The sequence below is a fragment of the Hibiscus syriacus genome, unplaced genomic scaffold (genome assembly GCF_006381635.1).
Source record: "Hibiscus syriacus cultivar Baekdansim isolate YM2019G1 unplaced genomic scaffold, ASM638163v2 tig00116971_pilon, whole genome shotgun sequence".
Classification (NCBI taxonomy): Eukaryota; Viridiplantae; Streptophyta; class Magnoliopsida; order Malvales; family Malvaceae; genus Hibiscus; species Hibiscus syriacus.
This window is the reverse complement of record NW_024063495.1, coordinates 7796111-7820845: the sequence shown is the minus strand read 5'-3', so window position 1 is coordinate 7820845 and position 24735 is coordinate 7796111. Positions and strand designations below refer to the sequence as shown.

Sequence of the window (24735 nt, the reverse complement as noted above, 5' to 3'; positions counted from 1 at the left end):
ATTTATATCAAAAGAATAAGAAACTATTAAGTATTTAAATCTAAAAATTGAGAGTGATAAAAGCCTTATTTGACTAATATTTAAATTAAAAATGACCTAAAATGCTATTATACCAATATTTTTTGGAGGAGCAACAGCTAAGGATTCCTTAGTTCATAACTGGATAACCACTGAGGTGTTCAAATCCGAGTATCCAATTTTTCAGGTAGCATATTTGTCGGTCCATGACCCGGCTCATTAAGTTTGAGTATCCGTATTTTGGGGTCATGAATACCCGATTTATATATTTTAATTTTTTTTAATTTTTATTTTTAAAATTACATAAAAATTCATAATACACATAATCTTTACACAATAGTGATTTGAAGTTAGTTTTAAGGATAAATATTTGAATATATTTATATTAAAGTTTATTTTCAAAATAAAACATTAAAAATATTAGTATTGATCGTGATTTTTTTCGATTATCATATTCACAAATTAATAAAAACTTTTTGAAAAAAAATTAAAACTTAAAATTACATAATACAAACTTAGAAAGAATTTAGGGATTTAAATTAGTTTTAAGGTAAAAATATTAAGTAACTTAAAATAAAAATACAAAATTTAAACTAGAATATATAAATAAATTAAAACTACCGGGTAAGGTCGGGTACTCGAATATAAAAAAAATTGATTCAAACCCATCCCAACTACCCTAGAAAAATCATGGGTCGGGTAATTTTTTGGAGAGTTATCCTGTTTTTTAGGATCGGATCAATGGACTAACAGGTCAGGTATTTTTGAACACCCCTAGTACCCAGACTTTCGGGTACCCGAAATGTCAAGTACTTGGTTATCCGGGTAATACATTTGTCAGCCCATGTCATGGTTCGTACACATAAAATTCGAGTACCTGTAAAATTGGGTACCAAGTTAACATTTGTTTATTTTTTAAAATCTAAATTTAAAACACACACATAGAAAACACATAAAATTTAAAAGTTCATAATACATAATCCATACACAAAATTAGTAATTTGAAGTTAGTTTTAAAGATTAATATTTGGATATATATATATATATATATATATATAAGTTTATAAAAGAGAATATTAAAAATATTAATATTGGTTGTGATATTTTCCTTCAAATCTCATATTGATAAATTAATAAAAGTATTTTAAAAAGTTTAAAACTTAAAAGTACATAATACAAACCTAGAAAGAATTTAAGGATTTAAATTTAGTTTTAAGATAAAAATATTGAGGAGCCTAAAATAAAAATATAATTTAAAATTAATATATATATATTGAAACTACTAGATTGAATTTGAGTATCTGATTATCAAAAACTTTTGACCCAGATACGATCTAATTTTGGGAAAAATCACGGGTCATGTTACTTGATGAATAAACTTATTAATAATAAGTCTTGTCATTTGATGAAAAATTTATTTGATGAAAAATTTATTTATTTGTTTAATGTTGCATCCATTCAATTATATCTATTAACTTTTCAACAAATCTCTTCGTCAAATGATAATACATTTTCATCAAGTGACGTTAACATTTCAATTCATTTTCTGTCCATTTTAAAAAGGTTAGTTGAAACAAATCTTATACGCAATTTACTACTTTGAAATAGGAAAATATTTAGAAAATTTCTTTAAAATCCATTATTTCTGGTGATAGAAAAAGATAAGTTTGTGTTCGACTGATCACTATTGTTGTGTTTACTATTGTGATTGTTCGTCGTTGTATCTCGGGAAACTAACGTCTAACATCACTCAAAACATGAAGGAGAAGACTAATCTGTTTTAATAAAACTATTTATACAAGCTTCAACAACAACAAAATCTTCTTCTATTTATTTAGCTCTACTCATCCTATTTCACATCTACATACGAGTAATCAATTTCGTTCTTTAATTTTAATTCTTTATTTATTTTTCTTTGTACGATTTTATAATAAGATTTATTTATTTTATTATTTTATTTCTCGAATAAACGTTTTATCTAACATCAAGTACTCTTTTGTTACCCGAAATTATGGCTAAATTCTTACTATGTATACCTTTCAGCCCGTTGTAAATTTTTGGGGCCAACTCCCATAAGAGTTTGCCTTTTTCATGTTCTTTCCCTTACGTCCCATCAACAATCTGTTTGTTTTCTTAATTTAATTTTCATTCCTTTTCCAACGTACATTTGTCCAAGGAAAAATATCCTCCATTTTGCTGCCATTATTAACCTCTATACTCTTGCTTTAAATACAAGGTCGTTAATAGTTCATTTAGTCCTTTTATTTACTTGTTCCGGTAAATATTATTCTTTTTTTTATATTTATGATTTACGATGACACTAATCTTGATATTGATCATCAATTACCAATATTCATTGTTTTTTTATTTTATTATATCATATATTTGTCTTATTTTTTTAAATTTTTTATAATTCCATACACGTTTTCGGTTGTTTAATTATTTTTGTTTATCATTTTTCTCAATGTTAGATTTGGCATCGCCACAACTGATCAATATGATACTTATTTATTATCACGTTGATCTTTCTTACTTTAGAACTTCGTATTGGATTTGAATACACGATTGACGTCCATGGATAGTTTTTTCTTGTCCCTCGACTCTGATTTACATTTTTCGATGTTCTTTCAATAATTTGATCCCCTTTTGTGGTTCGTTTGACGATACAATCAGATCTGTTTGTATCTATATTTTGTTCAAATTTATTTGATTAAGTTTTTTATATGTGTAATGCGGTTAGTTTCTTATGTTGTTGATTATAAAAATATATATTATATATTTAATTTATAATCATAGTTGAAAACTTTCAATGTAATTTGAATATATTTTAATAGCAACTGTTTCCATTTCAGACGTTATCCCAAATTACCATTTGTACCAAACATTCTCCACTGTTTCGACCAGGCACTAAAATACTCATGAAATAAACTCTACTCATCTTATTTATAACCCTCTAAGGTACTCCACCATTGATTATATTCCACATCACATTTTCAACCATGGCTGCTCCTCCTTATCTATTATCATCTCCCTCTGATCCTCAACAAAACGATGATCACGTTCTTGTCTCTCGTGATAGCAACTTTGCTTTGCATGGTGAGATTATGATGCTTATTTTTCTCCTAATTTTTGCCATCTTCCTTGCCTTTCTGCTCTTCTTTCTTTATATCAAAGGCTCCCGCAGTAAGGCTTATCTGCAAGATTATTCATCGTCCGAACAAGTCGAGCCGAGTAAATTCTCCGGTGTTCAGGCCAAGACCCTTCACAGCAGTTCACCGGCGTAACTGTAACCAGAGATGAATCGCCATATGCCACACATGATGGAGGGAGCTGAAGAACTGATGGCGGAGAATATTTGTGGGTTGATTCACCAATAAGTCCCCAAATTATAACTTTAAATCATTTTAGTTTATATAGTATTAGTAATGTATCATTCCATTAGCCTAACCGTGAATTTAGATGTCAATTTGGATTTGATGTTAAGCATGTGTACAAATGTTGTGTTGGACTTGAGCTTGTTAATAATTCAATTAAGAAGGTACTTCGATGTTGTCATGGTTGTCTTCTAACCTGATATGTGAGGGTGTCAATAGTTTTGGCTCTTCTAAAACAAACAAATAAATAAGAGAAAAATATATAATAATTTTGCAGATTTAATGTATTCCTTAATCTTTTATTAGTTATGAAAAGGACGTCCCACGTATTACATTCCTTTTAACTCTTAAGGTCACACAATGGGTTTCGAATAACATTCCCTGCACTATTGGTCCCGTAATTAAAAAATATCAGTCCTAGCAAATTCTTAAATTACCAAATTGGTCCCTCTTTAAAATTTCACCAGTTTTTCTGTTAAGTGCTGAAACGGCATTTAAAAAATCTATATTTTTTAAAAAATCATAAAAACTAATATATATTCAAAATTATTAAAAATGAAATTTCAAAACTACATCAATTATACAATAAGATGCATAAAATATAATTTCATTAAAATTTATAAAATTTTAAATATATATATATAATTATTATTTTAAAATTCTAAGCGATAAGATTGAAGGGGAAATTGAAGCACTAATCAAAAGGTTAAAAGATAATAAATTTTGAAAAAAGAGAAGTGGTATTCTCCGGTATTTATTACAAAAGCATCGTAATATCTCCAAAGGAGACCGATTAATATACAGAAGAGTGAGATAGTTAATTTAGAGAGTGCCTACTAACAACCATCCTAATCACTTTTAATAACAGCAAAGCTATAAGCAAACTAACTCCCAACTCTTAGACTTATAACAGTCTCCTTGCTTTCCCACATTTATAGACTCTCCTAACCTGCTTTTTTTAATAAAAAAGAGAGAAGAAAACAACGCTAAGATGGTATTGGCAAAACAAACAACTTGTCTCGAAAACGCTAAAAATACATTGCTGATAACGACTTGGTCACTGTGTCAACACACATTTTTCGTCCTATAAAGATTTAAACTCCCTAAAGGTATGATAGAATTTTAGAATTCAAACTCCTAAAAATAGGATAACATTTTGCTAGGATTCAAACTCCTAAAAATAGGATAGAGTTCTACTAAGATTTAAATTCCTAAAGATAGGATCCACAAGCACTATAAATAGCCATTGTAACTCACCATTGTAAGACACGATTTACACACAAAATACAGATGAAAGCACAGAAAATACAAAGGCAAAGCTATTGTAAACGATTCGAAAAGGAAATAAAAGGTAGCATCTTTTTACCTTGATTAGTTCATTTCTCGCATGTGCATGTTATTTTTCTTGAGATTTGGTTCGAATAACCCAAAGCGTGGGTTGCGCCGATGACCAAAAAGGGGTGGGGTTTCAAAGTTTCGAACCTATATCTACTCCTGAGGCATGTTCATTTTTTTAAAGTATTTAATATTCCCCCTAAGTCGATTTTAATCTTTAATTTACCTTGAAATTTACCATTTAATTTTACTTTTTTTTATTAATTTTGTCCCCTATATATATATTTTTAATTATATTTTTTTATTTATTTACTATATTCCTCTGTTTTTTTATTTATTTATATTATATTATTTTTATTATATATATCTTATAATTATATATATATATATATATATATATATATATATATATATGTGTGTGTGTGTGTTTAGATGTATTAATTTTTCACCATTTACTATGTATATATATTTTTTCTTAATATTATATTTTATACGTTTTTATATATATTTTTTCTTAATATTTTATTTTTGTTTTTATTTATATATATATATATATATATATTATATTTTTACTTTATTTTATTTTTTCTATTTTTTTAATATCATATATATCTTTATTTTTTTTACTTAGTATTCTATTTTTATTATTTTTATTTGTTTTAGTAAATACTACTTTATATGAAAACATTATTTTTATTCCTTTTTAATTTCTTTTACCTTTTTTTTTTTTTTTTTTACTCCATTAATTTTTTTTCTTTATCGGTGTCTTTGTTTTTTAATATTTTATTCATATTGTTTATTTTTATTATATTTTATTATTTCTTACGTGTTTTGTTATTTTTCATTTTTTCCTTGTTTTATTTATTATTCTCATGTTTGCACACTTGCTATCCTAATTCGATTTTATACTCCGCTACGAATCTAACGTTTTTATCTTTTAAGGGTATTCAAATCAATCAATTGTAAGTAATTTGAATCGGGTCTGTTAAATTTTAATTTAAATTTCGAATTTTCGCAACTAAGACAACCGGTAAATTAATTGGTACCGAAAGAGCGGTTCAAGGGTGCTAATCCTTCCTTGACCGTAACCTACTCCCGAACCCGACACATTTCTGGTAAAAACGCAGATCAGGTAAGATGGTGTCCGACCCACCTAAATTTGTTTTAAAGTGGTCGGTGGCGACTCCAATCCACAATTTTCAAGTCGAAGCCTAATTCCGGGGCCCAACCGAAAGACGGTTGCGACAGCTTGGCGACTCCGCTGGGGACAAGTAAGTGAGTCAGGCCAGAATTAATTTTCGGTTGCCTTTTTTATGCGAAAATGTAAATTTAAATTTAAATTTATTTATTCGATTTCAGTTATTTACCTTTGATCATTTTTCAAATAAATAGTTGTACTGACGTTTTTTAATGATTTCAGATTTTCAACTTTTTCATCTAAGGCTCTATACCCGAGCTCCGAACCCTTTTAAGTGGGGGTGAAAGCGACACCTTCGTGTGAATTTATTCACCGTGCGGGCCTAGCAAGTAGCCTTCGGGATTCAAATACCTTATGTCTTCGTGTGAATTTATTCACCGTGTGGGCATAAGGGAATGTTTCCTCTCGAGTTTAACTTAGTCCACATAAGCTTGTAATGGGCTTAGGACTAAGGGTCTGGCAAGCCCAAGGGGGCACCAGCAAGGAGAACTCGTGTACCTTTTTTAGAACCTAAACTGGGAGACCGTGGAGAATTAGAGTCCACCCCAAAACCTCATTTCAAACCCTATGTTGTTTTTATTTCATGCTTTATTTTCTGTTCAAAGCATGTAAACTAGAAATTTATACGGTTAGGACTTGTTCAAAATCAACTTGCGGGATAGAGATCATGTCCGGGTAGGAATAATAAGCATGTGGGGTAGATATCATGTGGGGTAGGACTTTCATTTTTATGATCATTTTTTATTATTTTTCACCTCACTAACTCTTTTCATCTTTCTTTTATTTTATTTTATCTTCATCACTTGCATCATTTAAAAGAGGTGTTGATCCACCAAAAAACGTGTTCGTAAACCATAAATAATTTGCATTAATGGACAAAGGTGTTGTAATACAAGAGATTAAAACCCCTGAGGTACGACTATGGTCCGAGAAGACTCAGAAGGAAAAGGGAGACAGTCTTCAAGAAAACTATGTGTTTGAGCTGGTTAGCTACGCCTCTATCAGCCTAAAACAGAACAATGTGCAAGAACTTCGAGACATCTGGGACAGTTGGAAGAATGATCGGAAACAGAAGTTCAGTCAGAGGTATGGTGACATTGCACTTTTACTTTATGTTAAGACCGATGAGCCTTTAATCAGAGCCTTGGTTCAATTCTGGAACCCGGGATACAGTTGCTTCACTTTTAACCAGGAGGACATGGTACCTACCATCGAGAAGTATACTACACTATTAAACTGTGAAAGCATTAAACTAGAGCGAGCCTACGTCAAACACATCAAGAGTCAGCTTTTCAAGAACGGACTGGCTAAGATTGCAGGAGTTGATGAAAAGTGGGTGACTGACAGACTCCGACACAAAGGTAACGGGGAAGGAATTGAGTGGATCCACATAAGGCAACTAATAAAGGACCACCCTGATGAATGGAAGACTATATACCTTTTTGCACTAGGTCTGTATGGCTTGATCATCATCTTTCCGAAGGTTTTGGGATGCATTGACGCAGCCATGGTGGAACTGTTTGACCAACTTCCAAAACGAGTCAACCCAACACCGACCATCTTAGCCGAGACCTTTCGGTCTCTCAACCATTGCCAAAGAGCTAACGGAGGTAGATTCATTGGATGTGCTCAGCTCCTTCAAGTCTGGATTCACAGCCACTTCTGGAAGACTAATGGGGTTGCCTACCGCCGATTTAGCACTACGTATTCACCTTTGAGAGAGCCCATCACCATGAAATGGCATGAAGGCGCTTCAAAAGAGAAGTGGATGAAAATCTTCACTCATCTCCAAGACCAAGATATTGCTTGGAGAGCCCCCTGGTTGTTTTTCAGTGACGTTCTTTTCCAATGTGGGGACTCTGACACTATGACCTTACTTGGACTTTGGGGTGCAGTTGGGTATGCTCCATTGTTAGCACTTAGACAGTATGTGGCACGTCAGTTTGTCCCAGTAACATGCGGACTAGATAAATCAGAGTTTGAGTATCATAGTGACAACTATAAGAAGATGATCAAGGAAGCAGTCGGTTTATGGAAGAAAGTATTCCGGATGGATGTTGTAGCTGCCAGAAACATGCTTACTCCGGATTATATGGAGTGGCGAAGATTGAGAAAGAATGATAACATCCAGTGTCAGACTGTGAAGACACCCGGACCATGGAAGAACATCTCAGACCTGCCCCTTCTGAACTTGAGATAGCCAAGGCAGAGTTTGAAGCTATGAATAATGACTTGAAGAAGAGGATAAAGGAGCTTGAAGCTGAGCGCTATCAGTGGAAGTTAGATACCGAATCTCAGAAAGATCGAGCCATACAAACTTGAAAAAGAACATAAAAAGTCCGTTTTGAGCTCGAAGACTTGAGAAATGGGTATCAAGATAAAGTCAAGGATAACTCCAAGTTGAAAGTGGCTTCTGAATACTGGAAATATGAAGCTCATAGCCTGAAAAGAAAGTTCGAAGGGTCTGATGAGAGAGCTTGGAAGGAACATATGAAGACTACCCAGAGGCGCTTAACAGACAGTCAACATCAAAACCAATGCTTGAGAATCCGGATGGCTGATATGGAGAAACAACATGAGAGAGATGGCAAAATAATAGCTGAGTTAGAAGTTATTGTAGATGGGTTCAAGAAGTAAGCGAGCGAGCTTCAGATATTTCCCTTCGACGGAGGTTTATAGTGGCGTTTTCGTTGGGAGCAAGCACAACAAAGGGTGAAGGCCAGAGACGCAGTCATCCGAGACTTCCTGGATCAAGTACAGAAAGCAGCCCGTCATCTTCACGGCCTGGCAAGAGAAGCCGGAGTGGTTCGATAAGGCATTCAACCAGTGACAGATAAAAACAGAAGACTTGTCAACCTGTTGGAAGTTGTTCGGGGTCTAGAGGATTTAGTCTGAATGTACCTTTGATTGTTTTTATGTCTCTTACAAGATAAAACATTTTTGTCGAAATAAAGATTATTTATAATAATGGACACATGTTTTTGGATCAATGTCTTGAACATTTCATGCATTTTTGCATTTTGCATCTACATTTCAGTTTTAAGCATTTTCATCAACGAAATTTATTCATGAAGGATTCGATGAAAGTGGTTTTAAACCATATGACACCACATAGAAGCAAGTGAAACAATTAAAGAAAAAAACTAAAATCAGTACAGTATGAGCTGGATCAGCTGATTGTAGGACTAAGCCTGCCAGGATGATCTAAGAAAAGAATCCCCATATCCTAAAGGCTACGATGTTGAAGCTGCTAGCTGTTACCACGTAAGAAGCCCCAAACATTATTCTGAAAACTGTAAGGCGCTTGCCGAAGAAGGGGGCATGGCATATACCATTTGCACTTAGAGGATTGTTTTGTTTGAACAAGTCTTTGATCTTTTGCTTAATCTTTTAAACAATTGAATTTATGCTACTTTCTAAGGTGGAGCAATTGAACAAATTTTAATCTTTAGTTCTTCAAATATTAAATGAATTAAGGATTCTTTTAATTCTTCAAGAATTATAGATTTTTGACATATGGCAAGATTAGACCTTTCTTACCCTATCTCAAACCCCAAAATAAAATACCTCAATTTTTTTACCCAAAATAACTCGTGACCATTACCAAAAAACCAAATTTTGACATTACCTCCCTTTGAAATTCTTGAACATTGCCTTTATCTTTTTGATACACCTGTACCTTTCTTTGAGTCAATAAGATCACACCATTGTCTTTTTAGACTCAAAATTAACCTTTTCTTACCATTAAAACCCAAGGCATTGAGTTGTTCATTTGAATATGAGCATTCTTCTAAAGACACAACTTGGGGCATCTCGCGGGGAGCCTGAACATTGAGACATGTTGGGAGCAAGGAGCAACAAAAAACAATTCATTCGAAGTAATCCTATCATGCATTAATTACACTGTTTTCATGTGAATATAATTAATCCTGCAAATCTATCCCCCTGGGGATACCTCTTTTGTGAGGACTTCCATGTATGAAATGATGAACGGCTTTCTTTCTTTATCCCTTCACAACAGGAGAAAATATATATCCATTGTGTCCCCTTTTGAGCCTATAGTATTTTTCTTCTGATTCAACCCTAACCAAAGATCACCCTCCACACTGGGGGGGCAAGGTGGAGAAAATCTGCTCGCATGAGTGAAGACATCAATCCAAAGGAAATACCAAAAGGTGGGCCAAATACCAAGTGCAAAGATTCAATCAAGAACAAAAAAGAAAAGAAGCAAAAAAGGAAAAAAACAAGAACAAAAAAGAAAAGAATCAAAAATCAAAAGGAAAAGGGACAAAAAACACATGCAAAGATTCCCTAAAGACAAATAGCACATCAAGCTTCAAACTATGCGATTGATCAAGCACAATCATTCCCGAATCACTAAATCACTTCACTCGAAGATCATAGAGCATCAAGAGAAAGAGACATTTTGAGCAAGACAAGATTGAAGGCATCAAAATGAATTGATCATTGGTTCAAAACCCTGTAACACTTGTTTGGGACTATTTATCCTTTTCTTTCAACCCTGACCTACATTACGTGCCTTAAAAGTCCCTTCTAATCATACATGGATTTCTAAACAGAAGAGACTATCTTCAGATTTCATCCCGCCTATCAGGATTAATCTTTGTTTGCAAAAAACAATGTAATTAATGTATGATAGATAAAAATAACAAAGGGGGTTCAAGACGTAAATCCTGAATAATGTCTTGAAACCAAAGGAGGGATCGAGTTGAAAACCTGAAAAGGCGGCTCGAATATAAAAATTGTGCAACTGAGGCGATCATAGAAATTCCTTGATAAGGCATCGAACAATCCGAGTGTGACATCGAAGGTTGGGAGTCAGAGAACACTTCCAGCAGAGAAGCATGCAAGCTACCCCATCAAACCTTTGAGCATCAAATGCCAAACCTTTGAACATCAAATGCCAAACCTTTGACCAAACACAATAACCTGAGACTTTTTATCCTTTCCTTACTTGACCATCTCCCAAAGATAGTTTTGATCTTGGCACTTGTCAAATAACTATAATTTATTGAAGGATTGACATTGTAATTAATTCTTTGATATCTGATGAACTCTAGTTTTATGATTCGTCTCAATTGTAAAACCGTGAAAGGGGCAATATTTTCAAAACTTTTGGTTAAACATTTTTCGAAACTCTTTTAATTGATATTTTCATAACTTTGAAAATAAAAGAGAAAAACATTTTTTTTCAAACAAGATAGTCTCTCTAGAGTGGATCTTGGTAAATGACATGTGACTCTTAGACACAAAACTCATGTTCAGAATCAATGCTGAAGCAAGAAATGAGGAACATTTGGGGCATCTTTGGGGATTCAACATCCTAATGCGAATTATCAGACCTTCTGAAGGCATTTCCTCCACATGCAGGAACAAGCAGGCAAAAATGAGGCTCTATCCAAGAGATAAATGACATTAATTCATGTTGCATGCATCTTAGACATACTTGAGAGCATCACATTTATCATTTTTAGCATACATAATTTTTGTAGCTTTAGAGTCAAGTTTCAACTTCAATGCGAAAGATACCTGATTCAAAAGAGTTTGTAAAAAATCGATGGTGGTTTCTTAACTCAGTAGCGAGGAGCTACACCTCAACTAATTTGACATATTGAAAGAACGACAGATCTTAGAATCAACTTCAGACGAGTTCGAGAGCTAATTCAAAACCGATCCAGTTCGCATTTTCAAGTTGGATTTCAACTTTATGACGAAGGATATCCAATTCCTGGCTCAACTTCACGGCGAAGGGGCCACCCACGGTTTCAACTTCACGACGAAGGGAATCGTGATCACCATTGTCTCTCTTGAGACAGTTTCCCTTGAAACAAACTTTGTCTCTCTTGAGACAGTTTCCCTTAGGAAAAAAACCTTTGAAATCGTTTCTCTTGAAACACAAAAAACCTTTGAAAAAGTTTCTCTTGAGATGAATTTTGTTTCTCTTGAGACAGTTTCCCTTGAAATAAAATCTTTGAATATGTTTTCCTTGGAACTAATTTCATCTCCCCGTGAGACAATTTCTTTTGGAACTAAGTTTTGTCTCTCTTGAGACAGTTTTTCTTAAAACAAAATTTTGTTTCCCTTGAGACCGTTTCTCATGAAACAACATATATCTTTGAGATCGTTTCCCTTGAAACGAATTCTATCTCTTTCAAGACAACTTCTTTTGAAGCATCATCTGAACCATTACACTCAGCTCAGGCACATACTTGAGATGGTCGAGAAGCATTACTCAAATCAAAAATAGAATATGCACATCAGATTTGAACATTTGAAGAATTCAAGATCAGGGATCAAAATTTGAAGATTCAAGAATCAAGATTCCAGACAGGCAACTGGAGATCGAGATTTCTCTCCAGAGCCCCAAGATAACATATGTTGCATATGCATTTTAGGCACACCTAAGAGCATTGCATCCATAGCATCACATATATGCATAACTTTTTCAAGTTTTAGCTGGAGTCAATTTCAACTTTGCGGCGAAGGATATTGAACTCAAAGCGACACAATTTGCTCGAGAGTGGATTTCAACTTCACGACGAATGATATCTAGCTCGAAGCCAAACTTCACAATAAAGGGGTCTCCACGGTTTCAACTTCACGGCGAAGGGAATTGTGTCCACCCGTAACATACAATACTTGGATTTCAACTTCACGACGAATGATATTCAAGTCAAGGCTCAACTTCACAACGAAGGGGCCATCCGCGATTTCAACTCCACGACGGAGGATATCGTGGCACTCGAGACAACACAAGTTCAACTTCACAACGAAGGGACGGCTGGTTGTCAACAAACAACTTCTCAATTGCAGAGCCAATTTCAACTTCACAACGAAGGATATTGGACTTCAGACAACGCAAGTTCAACTTCACGACGAAGGGACCGCTGCTTGTCAACAACAACTTCCCAATTTCAGAGCCAATTTCAACTTCACAACGAAGGATATTAGACTCCAGACAATGCAAGTTCAACTTCACGACGAAGGGACCGCTGCTTGTCAACAACAACTTCCCAATCTCAGAGCCAATTTCAACTTCACAACGAAGGATATTGGACTCCAGACAACGCAAGTTCAACTTCACGACGAAGGGACCGTTGCTTGTCAACAAAATTTCATTCAGGTTCAATTTCAACTTCACAACGAAGGATATTGGACTCGAGACAACACAAGTTCAACTTCACAACGAAGGGACGGCTGGTTGTCAACAAACAATTTCTCGGTTCCAGAGCCAATTTCAACTTCACGATGGAGGATATTGGACTTGGAACAATGCTACTTACTTGGATTTCAACTTCACGACGAAGGATATCCAACTCAAAGAAGGATTATCTGCCATCAAAATTGTCAAGTTCGACTCCATTCAGCTCGATGACACATCAATCACACTACTTTCCGGTTGCAGTCGAGGTTTTCAAGTCGAGAAGAGGACATGGGTTAGCCGTGCCTTAGTGACAAGCAACCATTTTCAAACAACATAGCTTAAGTCAAGAAAAAGCTATCTGTCAATGAAGATTTCTGAGTTCGATTCCGATCCAAGGTCTTTAAACCGAGAAGAAGACCGAAGGGTAACGGGAAGCCACGTGCTGATTCAAATTCCGAACTACAGCTTTAATTTCATATCATTTCAAGATGAACTCGACTTCACGATGGAGGAGTCATCCGTAACTCAATTCGACAGGGAGTTATTGAAACATCAGAGTTAATTTTCAACTCCACTGAACGAAAAGTGTGTCTTTTAATCTTTGCCCTATCCCCGTTACACGACTATGGGCAAAGAGGGGCAGCTGTCAACACACATTTTTCGTCCTACTAGGATTCAAACTTCTAAAAATAGGATAGAATTTTAGGATTCAAACTCCTAAAAATAGGATAACATTTTGCTAGGATTCAAACTTCTAAAAATAGGATAGAGTTCTACTAAGATTTAAATTCCTAAAGATAGGATCCACAAGCACTATAAATAGCCATTGTAACTCACCATTGTAAGACACGATTTACACACAAAATACAGATGAAAGCACGGAAAATACAAAGGCAAAGCTATTGTAAACGATTCGAAAAGTAAATAAAAGGTAGCATTTTTTTACCTTGATTCGTTCATTTCTCGCATGTGCATGTTATTTTTCTTGAGATTTGGTTCGAATAACCCAAAGCGTGGGTTGCGCCGATGACCAAAAAGGGGTGGGGTTTCGAAGTTTCGAACCTAGATCTACTCCCGAGGCATGTTCATTTTTTTAAAGTATTTAATATTCCCCCTAAGTCAATTTTAATCTTTAATTTACCTTGAAATTTACCCTTTAATTTTACTTTTTTATTAATTTCGTCCCCTATATATATATTTTTTAATTATATTTTTTTATTTATTTACTATATTCCTCTGTTTTTTTATTTATTTATATATATTTTTATTATTATATTTTATTTATATATATATATATATATATATATATATATATATATATATATATGTTTAGATGTATTCATTTTTCTCCATTTACTATTATATATTTTTTCTTAATATATATTTTATACGTTTTTATATATATTTTTTCTTAATATTCTATTTTTGTTTATATATATATATATATTATATTTTTACTTTATTTTATTTTTTCTATTTTTTTAATATCATGTATATCTTTATTTTTTTTACTTAGTATTCTATATTTATTATTTTTATTTGTTTTAGTAAATACTACTTTATATGAAAACATTATTTTTATTCCTTTTTAATTTCTTTTACCTTTTTTTTTATTTTTTTTACTCAATTAATTTTTTCTCTTTATTGGTGTCTTTGTTTTTTAATATTTTATTCATATTGTTTATTTTTATTATATTTTATTATTTCTTACGTGTTTTGTTATTTTCTATTTTTTTCTTGTTTTATTTATTATTCTCATGTTTGCACACTTGCTATCCTAATTCGATTTTATATTCCGCTACGAATCTAACGTTTTTATCTTTTAAGGGTATTCAAATCAATCAATTGTAAGTAATTTGAATCGGGTCTGTTAAATTTTAATTTAAATTTCGAATTTTCGCAACTAAGACAACCGGTAAATTAATTGGTACCGAAAGGGCGGTTCAAGGGTGCTAATCCTTCCTTGACCGTAACCTACTCCCGAACCCGACACATTTCTGGTAAAAACGCAGATCAGGTAAGATGGTGTCCGACCCACCTAAATTTGTTTTAAAATGGTCGGTGGCGACTTCAATCCACATTTTTTAAGTCGAAGCCCAATTCCGAGGCCCAACCGAAAGACAGTTGCGACACATTGTATCTGCAATCTACTCATAAGCTGGGACTTCATTAACTAATAGCTCCTCAGCTATCACCTTTTCATGAACAAAATACAAATCCAGCTCGACATGTTTAAATTTTGAGTACATCACTAGATTCGCTGAAACCGCAACCAAACTTGAATTATTACACCAAAGCATGGGTTTTCCTTCTGGAGCAACATGTAGCTCGTTGAGTAAAGATCGAAGCCATAGAACTCTAGTTGTCGCACATGCAGCACTTCAATATTCAGCTTCTGTTGTTGATCTCGACACCACTTGTTGTTTCTTCAGATCCCAAGACACAAGATTACCCCCAAAATAAATGCAACAATTTGTAGTGGACCGTCGATTATCTGGATCAAAACCTTAGTCAGCATTGGTAAATCCCGTTATAGTGAGACGTGAAGCACTAGTGAATTTCAAACCATAATTAATAGTACCTTGAAGATATCGTAAATTTCTTTTAACAGGATGAAAATGCACATCAGAAGGAGCTTGCATAAACTGACAAACTCGATTTACAGCGAATACAATATCAGAACGTGTGATCACTATGTATTGTAATGCGCAGATAATACTCCTATAGTCTGACACATTCATGATTTCACTTCCATCTCAAAGAGACAATTACAACTGCTCACCATCGGCCTGAGGGTGAGTTCGGAGAGATTAATGGAAGCTAAAGAAATAATGAAAGAAGGGGATAGTTTATATGATTAGATGTTGTGTTCATGTACAATTAAGAGGCATCATTCAGTCAACCAGTAGTCCAAGATCAATGGTTATAACTCAACTAAAACAGAGAGAAGCAAAAGCGAATCCCATAAATCAGCAACAATGTGATCGAGTATGGTGTATCAGAACTCAGCAACGATGCCTACATACAAGGGAATCGACAAAAAGTTATACATATTCTCAATTTCCCCCCTAATTAGCATAGCAAACCGGATAACTGGGAGTTGCCTTTTTCGACGAATTCTTCATTAGCGGAAGTGAGTGACAAGCCTGGGGCACTTGTTTGCCCTTGTATGCATTGCAGATGTAGGTAACAAAGTTCTTGAAGTCCTGCTCTTCACACAAAGCATTAGAGTCAAGACATGATAGAAACATAAAAAATAAAGGACATAAATGGTCCTCTGACTATTAAAAATTATAAAATGATCATCTGGCTAAAGTACGTTATTTTGTTGAATCCTTCGACTATTAAAAGTTACAAAATAATCACCTGACTATTCATATGTTCCAAACTTGTCCTTTTATGTTAAAAAATTGACGATAATCTGAGTTTGACGTTAACATGCTGATTGAGATATAACAAAATCTGATCCCAAAATCTCCAATGACTATCATATCTCAATCAGCATTCTAACGTTTAGTTCAGACGATCATTAATTTTTTAAAGGGAAAGAATGACTTTGAAACATATGAATAGTCAGATGACTACTTTATAACTTTTAATAGTCAATGGATTCAACAAAACAATACTCTATAGTCGGATGATCACTTTGTAACTTTTAATAATCGAGGGACTCAGTAAAATAATACCCTATAGTCGGAGACCATTTGTGTACTCTACCCAAACAAAGCAACGGAAAACGTAGTGACCTCTTGCAGAGGTTGACCGTTAACAAGCACCCATGGGACGAACTTATGCGGTGGATTAAGCCGAGCAGTTTCGGCAGCATACTGGTTTTCAAGCTGTAAACAGAATCACACAAGGAACAGTACAGCGGAAGAATAAAGCAACATGAGAGAAAGATCATAAAACTAAACTAACCACGTTTCCATAGCCACTTTTATAGCAATCAATGGGAAGAGTGGCCAATCCAGTAGTATTAAAACAATTAACCCACTCATTCGGCTTGTTCTCCGAGACCAGACGCTCGAGGCAGAGAATGAATCTGAAATGCTGCTCCTGCATTATGAAAGTGGCAAGGATCAATCATTTAAAAGTTGCAATGAACTCTATAAGCCAAAGAAATTGTAACAGTACTTATTCATTCTTTCACTCACTCCTCAATTAAAAGGAATATGTTAAATCCAAGTCGTGCTCAAGATTTGATTTACATCCACTATTATCTCTACCTTTTGTCGAAGAATTCTATTCACTACGAACTTTAATGAATATTTATGATTTTTTTTATCTTGTTAAAATTTATTTTATATTTACTGTTCCGTGGTACTACTACCCTATATTTTTAAAAGTTATCATTTCTTATCTTCGTAGCTGTCCCCATACATTTATCAGTGCAACCCAGGAAAATAGAGGGTTTACCTGATTAGGATACATTGAGATGGCGCAGGCTTCAATGGCATTCAAGATACATTCATCTGGGCCATGCTGCAAGGGTAATATACTGATATGGATGTTAAAATTAACTGAATAGGCAAAGTTTGTAAGGAAACTGGGATTTGAAAAGGACCTGGCAAAGGAAGGTGCCGTCGGTTTGTAACACAGCGTTGCCCCACGGAACCAGCCTGAGGTTGACGACGGAGAAGAGTTGGTTGTGGAAGATCTTTACCAGATGATTGGCAATAAAGTCGGCGCAATAAGGGCAGAGAGTTTCGTAGTAAACTGAAAGAGTTACGTTTTGAAGATGACATGGCCGTGAACTAATAAACAACACCAAGAGCATGCAGGAGAAGAAACCAGGAGACGCCATTAGCAAACACATTTCACAAGTCTGGTTTGGTTTTGTTGGTGGAGAATTGATTCGTATCGTACGCACTTTGTAAAGCTCAGATTTCTCATTTTTCTTTTTCAGCTTTAATTTTTCTCTGCTGACTTGTTTCTTTCTTTTATGTTCTGCTGCTTTTGATATAGAAATAGAGTAAACTAATTTTAGTACCTAAATTTTTATTTTTTTTTAAAATCATGTTTAACGTTTAGTTTTTGTTTCATTTTAGTACATGCCGTTAAAAACTTAATGGATGGGCTCACCAACCATCGCATCTACAGTCGCCATTCGTCGCACCTGTCGGCTGATGAAGCTTAAACTTTTCAATCCGCACCTTTTCGACCCCTAAACGAAATTATGGCCTCCGTTTCACCTGAAAACGCCTCAATCTCTCCAAATCGATGATGAACTCTTCGATTTTTTCATCCTAACCTGAAACTGGACTATGTTGGTCCACTCGTCATTCTCTAGTGGTCAACCATTTAGATTGGTCATCTTTCCATCGGAGGTATGTCACGTCAGTCCGTCCGTTAAGTTTTTAACGATAGTGTACTAAAATGAAATAAAAATGAAACGTTACGTATGTCTTTGAAAAAAATAAAAATTTAGATACTAAAATAAATCAAAACTAATAAATTAAGTACTAAATGTGTAATTTATCCTAAAATAATATAAATAGCATAGCTGCCCAAAAATAGAACTCGAAATAAGTCTCATTCTACTTGTGATTTAGTTTACGACGCATTAAAAATCTCTGAATTTTAGTATTTTGTGAAAATATTTGAATAAAGATATGAATTGATATTATTATATGCTACTAAGCAGTAAATCTGCAATTGGAATATTTGGTTGCTGCAATGAAAAGTTATGCAACACATGTCTTTTATTATGAATATTCTTATGGGTAAACTATATATTTAGTTACTTAATTATTACTTTAGTTCTGTTTTGGTCGTTTAACTATTTTTTCTTAAAATCATCATTAATATTACGTTTTAATTTCATTTTGGTCACTCGCCGTTAAAAAATAAACATAACTACTAATGTTGTATTTTTTTATTTTTTAAAAATGACACGACATTATCTTATGGTGAAACTTCATCATCACTGTTAATTTTTTACATTTGATGACAAAAATAAAACCAAAACGTAATATTAATGATGATTTTAAAGAATAAACAATTGAATAACCAAAATAAAATTAAAGTGATAATTGAATGACTAAATACGTAATTTACTCTATTCTTAATCATCACTCGCAATCAAGTTATTATATATCCAAAATGAGAACATATTTTCCATTACAATATTTTTTTTTATCATTTCAATTCTTTACCTTCACAAATTGAACCTAAAACTTCAAGTTATGAAAATATGCATATATTATTTTAAGATTTTATGTTCAAGATTATTGTTTGTCTCTAATAATGGCATTGGGTTGGTTTAAAAAAATATTTTCTATTTTTATTTTCATAAAATAACTTTTTATTTTCATAAAATAATTTTTAGTTTTAGTTTTTTGAAAATTAGAAAACATGTTTGATTAATATAAATAAAAATTTGAATACAAAAATAAAGATAGAAAAATGTATTTGGCATCTAATATTTGTAGAAATGAACAAATAGTTATTAAATAATTAAATTAAATTAAAATTATTAAAAAATCATTACATAAATTTAATATGTGAATTATGTAAATATAAAACAATAAAGTTGATAATAAATTCTATTACACAAAACTATTTTAGTTTTTAATAAGAATATAACATTAAAGCGTATTGGACATAAATTAAATTTAAAAAATATACAAAAAATATTGTTATAAGTAAGAGCACACAAAAGTGTCAAAAAATAATATATATGTGTAGTGGTAAATGAGACCCTCAAACGTGGGGGGGGGGGGAATTAGTGTAGCCCCTAAACGATTTTTGCATTTTGATCAATGAAATCAAACGTTTATCATTACGATGCTTACATGACAGTTCACGAAACTTACATGACAATCTACAATGTTGATATGATAGTTCACGATATTGTTGTGGTAGTACACGATGGACGATGTTGTGCTAGATGAGATTAATTGATTTTTTGGCTAAGTTCGAGGGTATTATTAAATTTTTAGAAAGTTTGAGGATTTATTTAATTTTTTTAGAAAATTTAAGATATTATTTAAATATAAATAATTATTAAGATGTTCAATATATTAAATATAAAATATTAAAAAAATAAATTATTAAAAAAGTTTAGTTTAAGGACCACATTGAGGTTAAAAAAAATTCAAGGACCACATTGTTTTTTTATATATAAAAAATTGGGTATTTAAGCTACCATTAAGTTAAAAAATTGTTGTTAGAAGGATTTAAACTCGTGTAAGTTAAAAATCTATATCATATGTTTTACTATTTTTTTAGTTTTCAAAAACAATTTTAATGAAAATACTAAAAATATCTTTTTAATGTTTTCATATTTTTTTATTTTTTAAAAATCATTTTTTTTAATTCTACAACCAAACAAGATTTCTTCCATATTTTCTATTTTTTAAAATGAAAATAAAAATAACATATATTTTCTAGAACCAAACTAATAATTTTAAAATATTATAAAGAATTATTGTTTTTTACACGGACGATAGACTTCTATGGAGAAAAAATATCAATCTAAAGTACACAACTGCTTAAAAAATATGATGGAATTATATTTTTAATCATTAAAATTTCAAAAATTATAATTAAGTTTATTAATCTAAATAATCATTATATATTATAAAAAATTATAAATCTTGATAAGTTTAAAGATGATGTTGTAATAGTTTCTTTCTTCCTCAACCTTTCGTTTTCTGATAATTTATAATGTGTGTTCACTCTCTTATGTTTTCCTTTTGATTTTCTCTTTCGCCCTTTTTTAGTTCTGATATAATGAAGCAGTTCTGCTTTGTTTATGAAAAACTTGTTTCATTGTCTTTCTGTGATTTTCCTTATTCATAATCGGATCTGGTAAGGTAACGTGAATGTGTGGCCTTGCTGTCGATTTAGAAGTGCCTTATATATATCTTCTGCGTAGAAGAATAGAACATTTGAGCTTCATTAACACATTTTATTTTCTTTGGTTGTGCAGGCTAGAGGGTTGAAGAAGCACTTGACGAGGCTCAATACCCCTAGGCATTGGATGCTTGACAAGCTTGGTGGAGCTTTTGTATGTTTTTTTTCTTGATCCCTTTTACTTCCATACCATTCCACTTCACTTTGTTATTTCTACATCCATCATCTGGACCACACAAATCCAGGGAATGCTTGCCACTAATTCTCATTCTGTGAAACAGATTGAAGTATGCTCTTACATGCAGAGAAGTTATTGCTATTCTCATGCAGAGGCATGTTATGGTAGATGGGAAGTTTCGGACCGAGAAGACCTATCTTGCTGGTTTCATGGGTGTGTGTCCTTTCTCTATATTCCTAGATTCTGTTGTTTGTGTTAATACTTGGCATTCAATTGAATGAAATATATTTGGTTTGATTACTATGTTTTCTACATTGCTTTAGTATCCTTACATCCATCCTTTGCGTTCACTAGTCTCATTAACTGACTTCTTTTATTCTAATTTATGAAATACATGATGAGTTGGGAAATGCTCATTGGCATGTGATCTCGTCTCTCAGCTTGTTCCTAGTTTAGCTTAAAGTGGTACAATTGTAGGATTTGACTCCTTTCTCTCTGTCATCCCGAGATTATTGTATCTAATGTTACATACTTGATCACCTACTTCCAGATGTTGTGTCCATCCCTAAAACTAATGAGGACTTCCGTCTTCTTTGTGACACCAAAGGACGTTTCTGTCTTCATGCCATAACTGGTGATGAAACCAAGGTTTGAACTATAGCAGTCAAGTATTTGAAATATATTTTCTGATTCTTACCACCTTTAGAATGTAGCGGTGAATTGCTTTTTTCACCCTGTAGGTATAACAATAATGTTCATTTTTTGTTGTTGTTCAGTTTAAGCTTTGCAAGGTTGGATCTGTCCAATTTGGGCAGAAAGGTATTCCATACCTCAATACGTATGCGTACTATCCGCTACCCGGATCCTCTGATCAAGGCGAATGACACTATCAAGCTGGACCTTGAGAGCAACAAAATTGTTGATTTCATCAAGTTTGATGTCGGAAATGTTGTCATGGTGACTGGAGGAAGGAACAGAGGCCGTATCGGAGTGATTAAGAACAGGGAGAAGCACAAGGGTAGCTTTGAGACCATCCATGTTCAAGATGCAGCTGGGCATGAGTTTGCAACTCGTCTTGGTAACGTCTTCACCATCGGAAAAGGAACAAAGCCATGGGTATCCCTTCCCAAGGACAAGGGTATCAAGTTATCTATCATTGAGGAAGCTAGGAAGAGGCTTGTAGCCCAAAATGCTGCATAAACATTAACATAAGGTATCTTCCATACATGTTTTGCTGCTGTAGTTTATTCCGGATTTAATTAGATTGCTTGTTTTTGGTTGGTTGAGTAAAATTTTGAGGACTTTGTTCCTGCAGTTTTTGTTGTTCAGTTAGATATTGTTAGTGATCTCGTTGACTAAAAAAAGGCCATCTGATCGTCATTGTTTTGCTCTGCTACCTGTTTTTCATCAAATACATACAAGTCATTATGGGTCACGAGAACTAAGACCAAGAGATTAGTGGTAGATTCAAACACCTCATCTACGTCTATGGTATGGCTATAAGTTTCAAAACATGTAAGTAGTACTTGCATTGTGCAGGCTCAAAAGCTTCTCATTTGTCAGCTTCTCCAACGACAATGCTCATTCCGTACTCAGACCAAAACAAGGCAAAAATTAATAGATTGGTTTTAGTACACACACCATCCAGCTCAGTTGGTAGAGCACAAGGTTCTTAACCTTGAGGTTGTGAGATCGAGTCCAATGGAGGGCATTTCATAATTTGGAGGTCTCCTACGGAAGTTGCTCTCAACCTAATGTTAGGGGCAGCCTACTATCTTACCTCCCCTTTATCCCATTATATATGAGAACAAGGGACAACCATTTTTTAGTACACAGAATATAGAAAAGTAAAATTCTGAGATATTGTCGATATTATTATATTTTGAAAATGAATAATAAATATATTTTGAATATTTTAATTACTAAAGTATTATATTAATGTTAGATACGTAAAATAATATTACTCATTATTAATAATTAAAAAATATTTTTTATGAAAATAATAAATAGTATTGATTATATTAATAATTTATTATATATTATTAAATAAAAATATAATATCATATGTTATAATAATATATTTGAGTATATATTATTATAATATTGAAAAAATATAATATTATTAAAATTATTAATAAATATTTTTTAAATATTTTAATAATTAATATTAAAAAATTATATCAATATTCAATACATAAAATAATATTATTTTTTGTATTTATGCTCTCAACTAAAAGTTGACAAAATATTTTACGAAAAATCAGAAGGTAAAATACTTCACAGAAAATACAAAGAAATTAGGAAGATTAATTACGTTAAAGAAAATCAATTATGTCAATCAAGCACTGAAAAATAAGAAAAATATTTTTTGTAATCCATTTTCCCAAGTAATAGTGTCAACTTCAGTTTGTTCATTATAGTTATTTAACGGTGTTAGTATAATTGATTTTGTAACTCCTTAGATTCGACCTAAACGTTACGATCAAATCTTGGAGATTAAACTATTAAAAATTCGTAAAGTCATAACATTTATTTAAAAATTATCAATGATTCACTGTAAATTATAAAATAAAATAAATAAATATTTGAGAATAAACGCTTAATTAAATAATACCAAATCCATGTGTTTTAAAACAATGCATGCCAAAATTTTGTTCAAAAGCCTATGTAAAAGAAATGTCCCAAAAGTTCAAATACATAAAAAGTTCTAAATCCGCTAAAAGAGTAGATAATATAAATAAAATTTAATAATAGTTGTAGACACTCATTTTTGTTCGGGTTTTACTTACGCTTATTATTATTATTATTATTATTTACATTTTGTAGGCCTAGCAGGTTACAACAACAGACCAGATTCAAGCCCAAGTTGGGCCCAATTACAAACCAACCCAAAGCCCACAAGGACAGAGCCCAACAATACCCCAAAACAGGCCCAGGAACCAACCCGGCTGGAGACCAACTCAGTAACCCAGAGTAATTAGGGTTTTTGAACCCTAATCCTTCAGTCGCCTCATGTCATAACCTTTGGATCAGATTTGATCCAACGGGCTAAGTTGACCTATATTAGGGTTTTCTCATAACCCTTAAGCTATCATATGTCGCCGCTCAAGTCGAGCCTCACTCTCGCCGCCGTCGCCATCTGAGCCGATCAATCCTGTCGTCATAATCAACAGTGACAGAAAATAAATATACCTAATCAGTCAACAAAAATCAGAAGAGCCTGGTTAAAAATCAAATCCTGAATCAGAGGTTTTTCTCACTTACCAAAACATAGAGAAATCATTCCCTACGAAGAGCCCATTGTTATCATCAGACAACAAGTCATCACCAAGTCCACGTGCAAGATAAAAGGAAGAAAAGAGAGAGAGAAGAAACACAGAGAAGCATTTGGAAAAGAAAAGAAAAAACAGGAACAGAAAAAAAAAGAGCATCCGAACAAAAAAAAGATAACAAAGAGAAGAGGTTCTTACCACGTTCGAAGAAAGCTGAAAGTCCAAGGGTCGCCATATCTTTATTTTTTTTCGAAAGGTAAAGCCTAGATTTAGGTTTCTAGGGTAGGTTTTAGGTTAAAAGAGGATAGGTTTCGGGTTGAGGAGGTTGAGACGAGATT

General features: G+C 33.0%; 1 protein-coding gene and 1 pseudogene across 1 annotated transcript; one reads left to right on the top strand and one right to left on the bottom strand.

Moving 5' to 3' along the window:
* The first annotated feature begins 5751 nt into the window (after positions 1–5751).
* LOC120192036 lies at positions 5752–22329 on the top strand (annotated as a pseudogene).
* Positions 15960–17939, bottom strand: LOC120192037 (gamma-interferon-responsive lysosomal thiol protein-like). The gene is made up of 5 exons (XM_039194890.1): positions 17655–17939; positions 17507–17572; positions 17009–17146; positions 16837–16929; positions 15960–16296 (listed from the first exon to the last, which is right to left on the bottom strand). Exons 1-5 carry the CDS (start codon positions 17904–17906, stop codon positions 16159–16161), a joined length of 687 nt encoding a protein of 228 aa, XP_039050821.1. The 5' UTR covers positions 17907–17939; the 3' UTR covers positions 15960–16158.
* Positions 22330–24735: the final 2406 nt, after the last annotated feature.

Excerpts from the sequence above, each read along its gene's own strand:
- LOC120192037 (XM_039194890.1), bottom strand. The coding sequence starts at position 17,906 with ATGTGTTTGCTAATGGCGTCTCCTGGTTTCTTCTCCTGCATGCTCTTG. Across the intron at positions 17,573-17,654 it reads ACGGCACCTTCCTTTGCCAG|CATGGCCCAGATGAATGTAT; the intron begins GTCCTTTTCAAA and ends TTACCCTTGCAG. Across the intron at positions 17,147-17,506 it reads TCTCAATGTATCCTAATCAG|GAGCAGCATTTCAGATTCAT; the intron begins GTAAACCCTCTA and ends TTCATAATGCAG.